Here is a 17024-nt window from a genome sequence, read left to right on the forward strand (position 1 = left end):
AGCTAGTTACAAGAAGTGCTGCTAATTCACTTTTCTGGCAAATGTAATTTTACAGTATACCTGTACTAGTGTTACGTAGGACAGTATTGTGCAAGTAATAAAAATAATTTAGGGAAAAAAATGTATACAGGGTTGCACAAACATTTGATGTTTAAAAAAACCCAATTAATCACAACAATTGACTGATGAGCTCAATTAGCGAAACAGTTATTAGTTTTAGCCCTACACATAGATCACATAATACAAACAGTGCATCTGATTACTGATCACCATGATAAACTCTAAGTATGCTAGAAAATGCCTTTGCAAAATAACTTCAGAAAAATCAGAATCTAAGATTTCAAATAATGCATAAATGACATGTACCTATTACGGTTCATTACCCTGGTAAAATAAGCTTCAAATGAACCAACAACTGTTAAAACCCCCATACCAATAACCTGAATACTCCAAATTTATTCTATCATACAGAAAAATATTGCTATGAAAAAAAATAAGAAGCAAATCGTCCACAATTTACTGTGCAGATATTCTGAAAGCAAGGCATGTCACAATAATTTTCAATATAATTTCTCTACACTGATAATCCAGCTGTATCACTTAAGTAAACCAGAAATGCCAGTAAAATAAAAAGGGATATTTACCACTCTTGACAATGTGGAAATTTGCCAAATATGGAAATAAATATACTAATATGTCTGGGCAAAAAAAAAAGTAATTTAACTTGAATTTTCAGAAAATAGATTTAAAAATTAAATAATTTTTCTTGCCCAAAAACTACGAATTATTAATGCATCATTTGCAGACAGATAAACTGAAAGGTCCAAGATCCATCGTGATGAGAGCATTATTTAAAAAAAAAAAAAAAAAACTTTTAAGTGTGATGGCAAATTCTGATATAATGCCGATAGCGTGGCTAATGAATGAACTTTGCAGCTAATCTGAGACACTTTGAAAATTAGCAGAATAAGGCAATTATCATTGAACTAAACATAAATGGGTTCAGAATATCCCCATTTTATACAATTATCATAATGAACTCACACCTCAAAAAGGGTGTACTTTCCCTTCAAGGAAGTCTACAAAACAATATTAATTAAATAAGAGAAAATTAACTTTAACAGATGCTATAGTCTTAAATTCAGTGGGGCAAAAAGTATTTAGTCAGCCACCAATTGTGCAGGTTCTCCCACTTAAAAAGATGAGAGAGGCCTGTAATTTTCATCATAGGTATACCTCAACTATGAGACACAAAATGAGAAAAAAAATCCAGAAAATCACCTTGTCCGATTTTTGAAGAATTTATTTGCAAATTATGGAGGAAAAAAAGTATTTGGTCAATAACAAAAATTCATCTCAATACTTTGTTATATACCCTTTGTTGGCAATGACAGAGGTCAAACATTTTCTGTAAGTCTTCACAAGGTTTTCACACACTGTTGCTGGTATTTTGGCCCATTCCTCCATGCAGATCTCCTCTAGAGCAGTGATGTTTTGGGGCTGTCGCTGGGCAACACGGACTTTCAACTCCCTCCAAAGATTTTCTATGGGGTTGAGATCTGGAGACTAGCTAGGCCACTCCAGGACCTTGAAATGCTTCTTACAAAGCCACTCCTTCGTTACCCGGGCGGTGTGTTTGTGACCCAGCCATGTTTCATCTTCAATGCCCTTGCTGATGAAAGGAGGTTTTCACTCAAAATCTGATGATACATGGCACCATTCATTCTTTCCTTTACACGGATCAGTCGTCCTGGTCCCTTTGCAGAAAAACAGCCCCAAAGCATGATGTTTCCACCCCCATGCTTTACAGTAGGTATGGTGTTCTTTGGATGCAACTCAGCATTCTTTCTCCTCCAAACACGACGAGTAGAGTTTTTACCAAAAAGTTCTATTTTGGTTTCATCTGACCATATGACATTCTCCCAATCCTCTTCTGGATCATCCAAATGCTCTCTAGCAAACTTCAGACGGGTCTGCACATGTATTGGCTTAAGCAGGAGGACACGTCTGGCACTGCAGGATTTGAGTCCCTGGCGGCGTAGTGTGTAACTGATGGTAGCCTTTGTTACTTTGGTCCCAGCTCTCTGCAGGTCATTCACTAGGGCCCCCCCGTGTGGTTCTGGGATTTTTGCTCACTGTTCTTGTGATCATTTTGACCCCACGGGGTGAGATCTTGCATGGTGCCCCAGATCGAGGGAGATTATCAATGGTCTTGTATGTCTTCCATTTTCTAATAATTGCTCCCACAGTTGATTTCTTCACACCAAGCTGCTTACCTATTGCAGATTCAGTCTTCCCAGCCTGGTGCAGGTCTACAATTTTGTTTCTGGTGTCCTTTGACAGCTCTTTGGTCTTGGCCATAGTGGAGTTTGGAGTGTGACTGTTTGATGTTGTGGACAGGTGTCTTTTATATTGATAACGAGATCAAACAGGTGCCATTAATACAGGTAACGAGTGGAGGACAGAGGAGCCTCTTGTAGAAGAAGTTACAGGTCTGTGAGAGCCAGAAATCTTGCTTGTTTGTAGGTGACCAAATATTTATTTTCCACCATAACTTGCAAATAAATTCTTTAAAATCAGACAATGTGATTTTCTGGATTTTTTTTCTCATTTTGTCTCTCATAGTTGAGGTATACCTATGATGAAAATTACAGTCCTCTCATCTTTTTAAGTGGGAGAACTTGCACAATTGGTGGCTGACTAAATACTTTTTTGCCCCACTGTATAAGGAATCCAAATAGAAATTAAATTGGCACTCGATTAGTACAAGTATACCACAGTCAGTTAAGAACGCATACACTCTACGTTTGTCTAAAGTGGTTCACACTGCCACCTTGTCACCAAAAACACATTTATGCAAACTTGCCTTTTTTCTCGTTCATGTCATGTTCACTTTCTGGATTGTATAATTCATCATCTTGGTCGGGTGCTTCAGTCAAGATATCATCAAGGACATTAAGTTCACCATCTGAAAGATAACATGTTGGTACACTTTCAGTCACTTGGAAAAGAATTTGACTTTTTTTTTCCACTGAAACATCATTGGATGGGCATCTGAGTAAACCTGAAGTCAAAAATGTATCCAATTCCCTGATTCACGTTATTCTGAATGTTAAACACAAAGTAAGCACATTACTAAAGAAAATCTTATTCATTTCCATGAGTTACTCAGACATATTATTGACATAGCATCACATGACATTGTCACTCAAAATATACTGCATAAACATGTTAAGTTAAAAAACATTTTAAGTCAGTGCTTCGAAATAAAAAGCCAAAGCAAAACTTGATTTTTTAAAATTTTTTATTATGTTTTAAAAACAAAAAAAAATCCCCTTTATACTGTTAAATGCCATTTAACATTAGTGTGAATTGCGCACTGTCTCCTGATTCGGACTTTCCTATATTTGCATATCTTTTATACCTCAATAAATCTTGTCACTATTATATACATTATTGAATCCTGTTGCCAAAATGTGAATTGCTGTCTCTCTTCTGCTGACAATTAGGAAAAAAAAAAAACACCAAAAAAATATCAAACATGATCACTCACAATGCTTTTACTTCATGTGATTCGGGAAAATACATAAATCATAAAAAAGCTGCACCTGATAATTTCAGTTAGGTACAAAAATTGATACAAATGCACTTGGAAAGGCATCAATTATTGCACACAAACTAAAATACAAAATACACAGCCAGAATCAATTTGATGAGGGGAAAAAATGTGTGATGACACACTGTGGACAGAGCAAGAAAATGAACATATTTATTGATGCCACTTGCTCACAATGTTCCCACAGACATGGCTGATACAGCAATACTCGTATATGCAAATATGAAAATAAACGGTTACCTTTCATTGCTTGTGTTACATTAACTTGTTGATGCAGAGCCAAAAAGGAAAAAAACACTGGAGTACTGCTACAAAATAATACAAATGTGTACTCAAATTGCAAGATCGAGCATCTCACATTCAAAAGTGAAACTGAACAGAATCAGAAGCAAAGTGATACTTTTAGGGTGCTCGAGAAGTGCTTAAAATTTGTTGATAGTACACCTGCTAACCAAAAAGTAGAGCAGTGAAGTAGAAAAATAATTGTTTTATAAATGACAATTAAAAAAAAAAAACATTTTACAAATGTCAATGTGTTTTCGAATAAGAATGTTTTCACAAAGATTTGAATTATATTCAAATAGTGATATTTGCTTGACAGTCCTAAACACAACAAAAGTGAATGAAGTGGACTACTTATAATTACCTGTACTCAAATGAGCAACTGTGAGACAGAAATACATTCATCAATGTACCAATCAAATATATAGCATATGCTTTCACTTCAGGTTTATACTAATGAACAACAGTATGACTTTAAAAGCCAAACAAATGACAAAAATCTAGTAATTGCATATTTGCATTTAGTGATATATGCCGTTTTATTTGTCCAGCTAACTGCGTGTTTTGTTGATTATGTGTCTCTTCTAAAACAGTAAATGTTGTATTAATAGGGAGATGTGCCTTGTCGTTTGAAGCACATAAGCACTAAATACATTTTATTTTCGTATTAACACATGGCTGTGTAGGACACTATTTTAAAGCAATTCATCTCATTACCTTTTCATCTCTGGTTGTAAATGTGTGACAATACAAGTTAAATGATTCATACCTCATTTGATAAGTAATTTCACTCTTAAACCACACACACATTTTTCCTGATGTAATTCCATAATGGGATAAAAGTGGCAATAACTCAACCCCTTGTGTGTGTTTTGCTTTTTAAAACAAGTATGATTCCTGCACTCAGGTGCTGAAATATGCATGTGTGAACACAAAAGCTTTTCCAGATATGACCTCTGCAGTCTTTTTGACATGTGTTGATGCAGTGCTGTATCAGTATCACAGGGATATATTTTTAGATTTAGTTCTTTCTTACTTTTTCTCACGTCTATTTTGTCTTCCAAAGTAATTTCTCTAATTGCAGTCACCCACGAGTGCAGCACCAATACTGATAAAAAGCTGGTACTGCTATGTTTTAGGAACTTTAGTACCAAATTAGTACCCAAGTAGGTGACATATAGCACGTATGTAAAATTTTATGCGACACTCCTATGCTTGACCATTATACAAACAAGCTACAAAAAGTAGAGCTGTATTGAAGACTTCCAAGACCCTTAAGAACTGTTTATGTTTTCCAAGATCAAAATGAAACAAGCTTAATAGAAATAAGATGCAATAAGTTTACTGTCAGCTACAAAATACAGCTCAAATTCTGTTACTGTTAAAAGAAACTCCATTTTAAAGGAATCCACATATTAAATCTTTTTTTTTTGGTACTGGCCAACTTCCTACCAAACTAATGTTAAAAAAAAAAAACAACAACAAAAAAACCCTAATTACAGCTTACATTTATGCCATTTGGTTTACTCTACAAGTGTCACACTTGTGCAGCTGCTGTGCAGCTTGAGAAGGACTACTGCAGACCAGACACTGTAGGTGTATCTCCGTGCAAGAAGACTGTCAAACAAATTCAGGTGTACTGTACTTGTAAAGCTCTGAAGGTTAGCAGCTCGCCTCTGTCACTTATTTCCAGGTTTCTTGAGGTATGGATCGACTTCACTTAGATCAGAGAGAGGATTAATTGTTGGCTCACCTTTCAGCAAAAGTGCTGACTGATGAGCTTCCCTCATGTTTATTCTAGTCAAAAATTTTCCAAAGAGATTCATAAATTCATGAAGATTTTACCCTATGAACAACTGCACACAATAATCTTATAAAGATCAAAAGAATAGACAGCAGCCACAAAGAGCTGGTGTAGTGAAAAATTCAGATCCCCGTGAAATTCTACACCTGTCAATCTATTAGGCAACAAAGTTAAGGGGGGGGCACAGTTTGGACATGGAGGGGTGCTGTTTATGTAAATCAAGGGGTGCTCACTCAGGAAAGTCTGCATTATGGACAACGAGGAGTGCCACATTGGTGACTAAAGGGGTGCATGCTCCAGACACCAAGAGGGACCCCTAACCCCCCCAAGGTTATTAGACCTTGAAGTCTAATAATACTGACCATACCCTATAGAAATAGAGGAGAAATGTTTATGTAACTAAAGCAATTTACTTTCCAGAAAAAATAATTTCTTGCTGCCACTGATACTACCAAGTAGAACACAGACATTGCCATCAAGTTTGGCATTCCACAGTCAGCTTTGTCAACTGTATGTGCCGAAAGACCATACTATGTTCCCATTCCATTATAATGAATGCATGTTAATAACAAATTATTTTTTCATTCCCATGCAATTTGTTCTAACGGAATTTGCCCTGTAACCACAACAAAAATGCTAATTTATTCTAAAAAAAATTCTAATTTTGAACAAAATTAATACTCCACTCATTTTTTTCATATATTAGTAAAAAAAAAAAAAAAGAATACAGTTTGCTCAATTTGAGCTTAGAACTGGATAAATGAAATGTGGATTATGCAATCTGAGTAATGCACCTTTATTTTTTCTATGAACTTTTTTACGTTTCTTGCCGGTATACAGAATTGATCATGGTTTGCAAATTTGTGAACATTTTACTCAGAAGTTAGCTAGGTCATTAATATTACTCAAATATACACTATTTAGATAGATAGATACTTTTTTTGTCATTTTCCCTGCAATTCAGAGTACTGAAAACAATTCAACAGAGCAAGAAAACAAATATGGACAAGGCACCATCCATTGCAGGGTCCACACAAATACCAAACGGGGCCCATCTGCATGAAATACAAAAGCATCAATTGTCACTGTTATGCCTATCTATCTGTCTGACTACCCAAGTGAAACAACTTGGCTCCCAGTAGAGTCACTTCTTTGAAATTTGGTACAATTATCCTTTACAAAGATTTCTCAGAAACGTTCAGCTTCCATTTGGGATATCTCAAATAAAGAGTTCTGTACAAATTTTGTACATTTCAAAAAGTAGTATTTAAAAATAATCTGCAAGTTTTTTTTTTTTTTTTTTTAAAAGAGACAAGTTGTGCAACCTTAACTACTGATTAAATTTTGGGTTTCAACTTTGCCCAAAGAACAGTTGCTTTTACTATAATAATCTTTTCTCCACATCCTCGCCTAACCATAAAACAGACTCCCACATACTGTCATGAGGGCAAAATCCTATCAACTCCTTGTGCACTCACAGGCAGGATTCGACATAGATTTCTACTTTTCATTGGGTGCTTTTTCAAAAATTGTTTAAAGGAATAATTAATTTTTCATGTGTTACATACTCTTTGTACTTTGTAGTGAAGGCTGAGAAAAAATTTTTATCTTCCGTTTTCACAAAGTACAAAACATAGTCTGATAGAGTGGAACCAATTAGTGACTACCACTGGAGAACAACAAACACAATCAAAAATATTTATGAAAAAAATCTCATCTATATTACTAAACGACAGTTGTATAATTATATGCACAGACGCAGGACGCACCGAGGCGCAGGCGCAGAGCGCCTCAGTGCCCCAGAGTCAAACCCAGCGGCTTCCCAGAGTCGGTAGGTGGTGCCCAAACAACACAACCTGTAAACTAAACTTGCTCTAATCCACTGTGCCAGCAGTCAGTGTGGCATATTTGAATCACATAACGGTAATTCAGTATTAAAAGTACGTTGAATTATGATTCCTAACAGGAAACGACTTCTACCTAATGACACAGCCACAGAAAAACAAAAACAAGACCGCATGGATAAAAACAATAAACAGAGGCTCCTACAACGCGCTTCAGAAACACCAGAAACAAAGACGTCACGGCTCCAAAATGAAAGAGCTCAACTAACGGAAATACAAAAACGAGCCCGTATGGATAAAAACAATGAACTAAGGCGCCCACAACGCGCTTCTGAAACAGCACAGGCAAAGGAGTCACGGCTCCAAAAAGAAACAGCTCAACGATTAGAAATACAAAAATGAGCCCGTATGGCTACGACTTGTGAACTAAACCTGAGGTAAAGCGTGCATGCCAGGTTGTACAGTATATATGCACAGATGCCAGAGGCAACAGGCAAGCCGTACACACTACCACCGCTGCCAAAAGCGAGAATGCATGGATAAAAACAATAAACGAAGGCGCCTACGCGCTTCTGAAACACCAGAACCAGATGAGTCACAGCTCCAAAAAGAAACCGCTTTAGTACAAATATGTTTATTTAATTAAATGAAAACTTTACCAGGACGCTCACACCCTCCATCATTTTTCATTCCTCCACAGATCGGAGGGAATAGAAAGTGATTGCCATTCTTGCATTTGCGATTCTTTGGAGAATTGCCACCCGAACGCGACCGCCCACACCACCGCATATACCACCTTCGTTTAGTAATGTAGCCCTCCATGCCCGGATCCGCCGCCATGGTCACTTCAGCACACGAATCCGCCGCCGTCAGCAAACGACTTCTAGCTAACGACACAGCCATAGAAAAACAGAAACAAGACCGCATGGATATAAACAATGAATGCAGGTGCCTACAATACGCTTCTGAAACACGTCACGGCTCCAAAAAGAAACCGCATTAGTACAAATATATTTATTTAATTATATGAAAACTCTCCCAGGACGCACCCACCCTCCATGATTTTTCTTCCCTCCAAATATCGGAGGGTACAGAAAGTGATTGCCATTCTTGGATTTGCGATTCTTTCCAGAATCGTGGGTCTACTGGTGTGTCTAATAACCCACATATCAAGTCACCAGTCATATGCTCACGTGTATTTTGTTGGTAAAATATTGTGAAATAAATAACCCTGGAAAATGAAAGTTGTCAAACAAACAGTAAGCCCCCCTCACACAGTACTGCGCTTTTCATTTGAAAAAAGGCCACTTGACCAATGAATGAAAACTACATAGGCTCTGCTATCAAATATGTGATAGTAAAATGCCATTAAATAATGTCATAAGTAAATCACTAAAAATTGTAATCAATCTGATATTTTATATATAAAAAAATGCTGATATCTGTCTTGGATTACACAGAATTTTGAAAAGTTTTAACTTTCAAAACAGTTAAACGAGTCTTTGAACACAGCTAAATGTTACACCATGCACATTTTTTCTTTATAGCTATAAAAAAGACAGACCTGAGGAAGCATGGAAGTGTTTAGGAGAGATGGCAGTGGAGATTTTAACCAGATTGTTTAATGGAATCTTGGAAAGTGAGATGTTGCCTGAGGAGTGGAGAAGAAGTGTACTGGTGCCGATATTTAAGAATAAGGGGATGTGCAGGACTGTAGTAACTACTGGGGGATAAAATTGAACAGCCACAGCATGAAGTTATGGGAAAGAGTAGTGGAAGCTAGGTGATGATTATACAATACAATTTATTTTTGTATAGCCCAAAATCACACAAGAAGTGCCGCAATGGGCTTTAACAGGCCCTGCCTCTTGACAGCCCCCCAGCCTTGACTCTCTAAGAAGACAAGGACCCCCCCCCTCCCAAAAAAAAACCTTGTAGGGAAAAAATGGAAGAAACCTTGGGAAAGGCAGTTCAAAGAGAGACCCCTTTCCAGGTAGGTTGGGCGTGCAGTGGGTGTCAAAAGAAAGGGGTCAATACAATACAATACACAGAACAAATCCTTAATACAGTATAAAAATAAAAATTTTAGAAGTACGGATTAGTGAGCAGCAGTATGGTTTCATGCCAAGAAAAGAGCACCAGAGATGCGATGCTTGCTCTGAGGGTGTTGATGGAGAAGTTTAGAGAAGGGGTTGCATTGTGTGGAGATATGTTCTAGAGAGGAGAGGAATGAAGGTCAGTAGGAACAAGACAGAATACATGTGTGTAAATTAGAGGGAGGTCAGTGGAATGGTGAGGATGCAATGAGTAGTTGGCAAAGGTGGATGAGTTTAAATACTTGGGATCAACAGTACACAGTAATAGGGATTGTGGAAGAAAGAGGTGAAAAAGAGAGTGCATGCAGGGTGGATTGGTTGTATCAGCAAGAGTGAAAGGGAAGGTCTACAGGACGGTAGTGAGACCAGCTATGTTATATGGGTTGGAGATGGTGGCTCTGACCAGAAAGCAGGAGACAGAGCTGGAGGTGGCAGGGTTAAAGATGTTAAGATTTGCACTGGGTGTGACAAGGATGGACAGGATTAGAAATGAGAACATTAGAGGGTCAGATCAAGTTAGACGGTCGGACAAAGTCAGAGAGGCGAGATTGCGTTGGTTTTGACATGTGCAGAGGAGAGATGCTGAGTATATTGGGAGAAGGATGCTAAGGATAGAGCTGCCAGGCAAGAGAAAAAAAGGAAGGCCTAAGCGAAGGTTTATGGATGTGGTGAGAGAGGACATGCAGGTGATGGGTGTGACAGAACAAGATACAGAGGACAGAAAGATATGAAAGATGATCTGCTGTGGCAACCCCTAACAGGAGCAGGAGAAAGAAGAAGCTATAAACAAGACAGACCTATACGTGAAAAGAGTTAAGCATTCATATTCTGTACATGTCTGCTCTGAGGTCACACATGATCATTACTACCAAAATTCCACAAAAAGGATTTAATACATAGCATTGAAAAGAACTTTTCCCCCGCCACAATCAAAGTCAACTTTCTTTTTTACTCACAAAATTTCATTTTTCCATTGTTTTCTCCCCATATTCATGTTCATTTGTTGGGAGAACTTCTATTAAGTGAACCATTACTTGTAAATTAAAACAATTCTCTCCGGCAGCTTTCATCCAATGGGGTACTAAAAGAAGAGAGCCTTAAAAGTCTAGCAGTCTAACTCACTTCATTCCCCAAAATATGCTGATGGTTAGGGTTATCAAAAGTATTGAAATAGCAAAGTATTGATTTTAAAATTACTTCAACACTCATTTTTCATGTTACTGACTCTACAGCCTACTTTTCTTAGTATCCTATCTAAGTTTGAAATTTTGGTATTGTGAAAACCCATTTGGTAGCATCAAAGCCCACCGAATTATAAACGGTTATATCTGTTCTCCATTAAAAAAAGAAGATTACAATTTTTTCTCCCCCCATTAATACAAATAACATGGGGTACTGAATAAAAAAAAAACTTTTGGGTAAAGTACTCCTTTAAGGCTTTTGATTCACATTAATTCTGAAGGCCCATTGACACCCCACTGTAAGCAGCTGCTAACAAGGAAGTTAGTTTTGGTTTTTTTTTTTTGACAATTTGCTTTAATTAACAACAGATTTCTGGAGCAAATCAATGTATTACAATATTGTTAAATGACAAGTTCTACATTTTTGATGTTGAGGTTATTTATTTTTTTCTTTAATAATTCCATTCCACATTCATGCAATGTGGAAATTTTCTGAGTTTAACCCTTTTATATGGCACCTGGCCATTTCAGGAGAAAAGTGACTTTTTTGGTATGAAATGTACTGCTCCAAATAAAATGAAACCATAACAATGCCATATCAGGCTGACATCACTGTTGGTTATTATTAATGAGCAAGGAGAAAGGTCATTGTTCCATCACAGTTTAACTAATCTGGGCAGCAAGACAGACAGAAAAAATATTTTGTCGCCGATCTGTATGTAATGGTATACAAACTCAATGCAATTAGGTTTCCTTTTATTTAATGTAACAAGACAGACCTAATTTGTACTTGTGTTTTACATGGATCAAGCATATCATGTGTCTTCACACTTCTCCCACAACACCAACCTGAAAGTAACATGAAACACAATAAACTGAGATAGAGCTTTATTGCCATTACATTTCAATGTAACGGAATTTGACATTATCTGCCTTTACAACAAAGTACATAAAATAGACATAGCCATTAATTAGAAGGTGATTGTTAAATCCCCATGGGAAATGAACAGCATTAATATCTTCTTCCTTAAATTGTGCCATTGGGACTGATCACTTCAAGGGACATTCATAAGAAACTTCCCATTGATGCCATATACAATCACAAGTGAGTTGCCTTTCTTAAACATTTAAAGAAAATGGTTTAATGCTCATTACCTGCAAGTGTGCCGTGTGTGTGTCTGGGGGGGACTGGGGTTGAAAAGAAAACTGTATGTACAACATCTGTCCACAAAGGTGTTTATTTAACCTTTACCCAACTGTAAATGTACTTCTGACAAAAATGACCTTTTAAACCATAGCACGTTAAAAAATTGATATACAGTACAAGAGGCCTACGAAGCGTCTGAATTCTCCAGAACACTTGGGCTAAAGAAGAAAAATTACCAAGTCATTTTGTGCACATTCAAATTTAGAATTTCACCAGGACCAGTGCGTCACTTTTCAGATAGGAGACACATTTTAAACAAAGGAACAGCATGCGAATAATATTCTGAAAATCAACATAATACCCGGAAATCGGGTGAATTCTACTAAAGTATGAGGATTATGTCGTTATAAACAGACAAGAAGAATGGAGACGGATCAAGCAAACTCGTGTACTGAAATTAACATAATCACATGATTAATTCAGCAAGGAAAAGGCCGAGGTAAACAGCAAACTAGATGGGCGACAAAGAAACAGGAAATCATTCTTCACAAAACCTGGGGCTGAAAATCGGTTCATATAAAATACACTTCAAAATTTCTACGAATGTTAATTTCACCTCTACCACCACCCCATGATATTAGAAAACTGCTTAATATTTACAGTCAAAATAAATACCTTCGACGCCAGTTTGACAGACATCAATCTGTTGATAATGTAAAACACATCAAATGTCATTAACTGCTACTTTAAAACAAAGAGCTCAACTGCAGACTAGCAACTGTTCAAAAACTACACAAAAGTACGAGTTTATTTTTTTTCGGCCAAATTGAGATCCCTGCAAAGAGTAAAACTAAACGGATACTCGAACCTTTACGACCGAACTGACGACAGCACTTACTGCAGCGTTTTGCACGTATGTGCATGCAAACAGAACCTAAAGGTCCAGAAATGTAAAAACAAAAAATGGACGGATAACATAAATACAAAGGTGCAGAAATATGTACAGCAGTTTTGCAAATCTTAGGTGGACCACCAGCACATCCGCCGAGCTCCATTTTAAAGTCTGAGCCTGCCTGCAGGCAGTCGAGAAAAACAGAATGCGCTCACTTGGTGGCTCGATCATCGGCCTAGGCTGTGTCTGTGTACTGCAGCGTTGACCCAAAAAACAAAACCTCTCAGCGTTATCCGTACAAGCGAAAATAAATACTCGCCGTGATCGCTGACGTTCTTAATCACACCGAGGCCCCATTTTGAAATAAGAAACCACTAACATTACATTGGTCGTGACATGCAAAACGTAGCTTTCTATCGTCCTAAATTGCATTTCATCAGTGGCAAGTGTGCATGCGCGCACACATACAGACAAAACAATACCTTTATCGTCTCTCCTATCCACCGCCATCTCCTCCCGTAACCCGTTCCTTGTGTGAACTTGTGAACAGACTTTTGTCTCCTCGAGTCTGTCAAATAGTAACTCTTTCTCGGCCTTCTTTCAATAAACCCTTCAGCTCCACAATTCTGTTCCAATAAAATGGCGCCTGACTCCCCCACCTCTCTCTCTCCCCCTCTCTGTCTCTCGCGTGCTGTCGGCCACTCCACTTCCGTTTCAACGCGATAACCCACAATGCCATTCGAATGTCTGGGTATACATTGATGGCTTTTTTTCCCCGTAAGCATAGGCAAGTTATATTATGTGTAGTTTATTGTCATGTGTACTTAGTACCATGAAATGCTTTTTTGCATGGTCAATCAGAACAGCAGAGGAAAATAAATAAATAAAATGTGTACATAAGATGTAGTATATGTGTATATATATATATATATATATATAGAGAGAGAGAGAGAGATGGATGTGTCTATTAAATAATGAGACTGTGATTCCACTTAGTAAACAATGCAGTCAGAACCGGTTATAACTGCATGCGTGGTGACCTTGAACATGACAATCAGCAACACTCTTACTACGTTCAGTTGATTGTGAGTCACCATTTAGTTTGGTTGTGTTTTCTGTAGTGTGCCGAAAAAATGCTAGGTTTAGATAGATAGATAGATAGATAATTAATCCCAAGGGGAAATTCACATACTCCAGCAGCAGCATACTGATAAAGAAAATATTAAATTAAAGAGTGATAACAATGCAGGTATACAGACAGTAACTTTGAATAATGTTAACGTTTACCCCATAGGGGTGGTATTGAAGAGTCACAGTGTGGTGGAGGAACGATCTTCTCAGTCTGTCAGTGGAGTAGGACAGTGACAGCAGTCTGTCGCTGAAGCTGCTCTTCTGTCTGGAGATGATCCTGCTCAGTGGATGCAGTGGATTCTCCATGACTGACAGGAGCCTGCTCAGCGCCCGTCGCTCTGCCACAGATGTCAAACTGTCCAGCTCCGTGCCTACAATAGAGTCTGCCTTCCTCACCAGTTTGTCCAGGCGTGAGGCGTCCCTCTTCTTAATGCTGCCTCCCCAGCACACCACCGCATAGAAGAGGGCGCTCGCCACAACCGTTTGATAGAACATCTGTAGCATCTTATTGCAGATGTTGAAGGACGCCAGCCTTCTAAGGAAGTATAGTCGGCTCTGTCCTCTCTTGCACAGAGCATCGATATTGGCAGTCCAGTCCAGTTTATCATCCAGCTGCACTCCCAGGCATTTATAGGTCTGCACCCTCTGCACACAGTCACCTCAGATAATCACGGGGTCCATGTTTTCAAATGCTTACTGCAGCTTATGGGAATGACTGCCTGTCTCGTGCGCGAGTGTTTGAGTGGCACAAAACATTCAGCGAGAGACGTGAGAATGTCGAAGATGATGAACGCCCTGGACGACCTTGCACTTCAAGAACCGAAGAAAATGTAGAAAAAATCAGTCACATTGTTCGAAAAGACCGCCGACTCAGTGTTCAAATGATAGCTGAATCCGTGAACATTGACAAAGACACTGCATGGAAAATTTTGCATGAGGATCTTAACATGAAGAAAGTTTGTGCAAAGATTGTCCCAAGGGTTCTCACACCAGAGCAAAAAGAACGTCGCAAGGAATGTTGTGTTTCATAAAGTAATCACCTGTGACGAAACCTGGATCTTCCAGCATGATCCTGAAACCAAAAGACAGTCAATGCACTGGAAAACACCATCATCACCAAGAATGAAAAAAGCTCGTCAAAGCAAGTCAAAATTCGAAGCCATGCTCATTGTGTTTTTCGATATCAAGGGTGTAATTTTGGAAGAATGGGTTCCAGAAGGCCCAACAGTTAACCAGTATTATTATAAGGAAGTTTTGATAAAGCTGAGAGAAAAAGTCAGAAAAAAACGGCCGCAACTGTGGGAAAATGGTTTCATTCTTCACCAAGACCATGCGCCTGCTCACACAGCACTTACTGTAAAGCAGTTTTTGACCAACAAGCACATTACTACACTTGAACATCCGCCATGTTTTCCCGATTTAGCACCGTGCGACTTTTATCTATTCCCAAAAGTTAAATCAGTGCTTAAATGAACACGTTTTGAGTCAGTTGATGCTTAAAGAAGAAAACGGCGGATGTGTTAAAACTGCTGACAGAAATTGATTTGCTCCATGCCTTCGACCAGTGGAGAACAAGACTGCAGCAATATATTAGTGTAAATGGGGAATATATTGAAGGAGACAAGCATTAAATTTGTAATACATATAAATAAATGTGAGTTATTTAATCAGTCACGTTATTTAATAGACGCACCTCTCTAATTGTGTGTGTGTGTGTATTGTCTTTTATTCCCGAGCTTTCAACATCTATCAGGTGTCTTCATCAGAGGAAAATGATTAGACATACAGTACAAGAATCAAAGGCAACATATAGCAAATGAGGAAGAGGGTGGTAAGAAGGGTGGATTAGTAAGGTTAAGGGGCGGTTCAGAGGGTGAAGTCTTTCACTACTTGGATGTTCTTCTTTTTAAGCCTGCATATGCTGGGTTCATGTCCAAATGTCTGTTAATGGCATTTTCATTTTATAGCCACGATTCATCCAGCTCAATGGCACTCTTAGTATTTGCCCTGTTAAACGTGAATCCGGTTGAATTAGTAAGTGTTTATTTCAGAGACTGTGATGTTCTTCATGGCTATCAAAAGAAAACGCCATAAAAAAACATTTGGAGATGAATCCAGTATACTGTATGCAGACTTAAAAACAAGAACATCCAAATAATGAAAAAAGACTTTAAGAAGCACCCACCTTACTAATCCACACCTCTTATACCCACCTACCCCCTCCCCTCATTTGCTACATATTTCCTTTGATTCTTGTATGTCTAATCATTGTCCTCTCATGATGACACCTGGTAGATCTTCAACAATTTAAGAATAAAAAACTATTTTAAGATACACGACTCATTTTCTTCCTTTGTGGATTACTAGCTATAAATATCAAACAGTATCACAGACCTTCACTTCTATATACTGTATACATCTCTCTATTATAATAAAAAAATCTTGGGTCGAGACGTGATCTTCTCAGAAAGACACTTTGACGTCCCACGAGACAAGGCAGTGAGACAAAAGGACAGTTGCTGTACAGGCTTTTAAATGATCGACGCGCAGCCCAACAAGCAGAACACGTAGCTAGGTGAGAGCAGCTGTTCAGACCGCATCTCCTTAGCTTGTGTTCAGACCACCCCTCCTTCACAACGCGAGTGGCAGAGATGCAAAGTGGCTGGCGCGTAGCGTGCCCCAGGTGGGGGGCGAAAAAAGCAAGCAGGGGGAAAAAGCCCCCAAGTATATATATATGTGTGTGTGTATTCACAACTGAACACCAGCAAAACCAAGGAACTGGTGGTGGATTTTAGGAGACCCAGGCCCCTCATGGACCCCGTGATCATCAGAGGTGACTGTGTGCAGAGGGTGCAGACCTATAAATACCTAGGAGTGCAGCTGGACGATAAATTAGACTGGACTGCCAATACTGATTCTCTGTGCAAGAAAGGACAGAGCCGCCTGTACTTCCTTAGAAGACTGGCATCCTTCAACATCTGCAGTAAGATGCTGCAGATGTTCTATCAGATGGTTGTGGTGAGTGCCCTCT

General features: G+C 38.4%; 1 protein-coding gene across 4 annotated transcripts in view; it reads right to left on the bottom strand.

The window, feature by feature from the left end:
* ythdc1 (YTH N6-methyladenosine RNA binding protein C1) overlaps positions 1-13541 on the bottom strand; it is a 54051-nt gene extending 40510 nt beyond the window's left edge. For 3 of the 4 annotated variants that reach the window (XM_051929426.1, XM_051929425.1, XM_051929423.1), the window contains exons 1-2: positions 13345-13540; positions 2867-2968 (exon numbers count right to left, since the gene is read on the bottom strand). In XM_051929426.1, the coding sequence (XP_051785386.1) occupies positions 2867-2968; positions 13345-13372 (130 nt within the window). In that variant the 5' untranslated portion in view covers positions 13373-13540. Of the gene's footprint in view, positions 1-2866; positions 2969-13344 lie in introns of all 4 variants that reach the window. The other variant, XM_051929424.1, reaches the window with a different exon arrangement.
* Positions 13542-17024: the final 3483 nt, after the last annotated feature.

Source organism: Erpetoichthys calabaricus, chromosome 7, assembly GCF_900747795.2.
Source record: "Erpetoichthys calabaricus chromosome 7, fErpCal1.3, whole genome shotgun sequence".
Classification (NCBI taxonomy): Eukaryota; Metazoa; Chordata; class Cladistia; order Polypteriformes; family Polypteridae; genus Erpetoichthys; species Erpetoichthys calabaricus.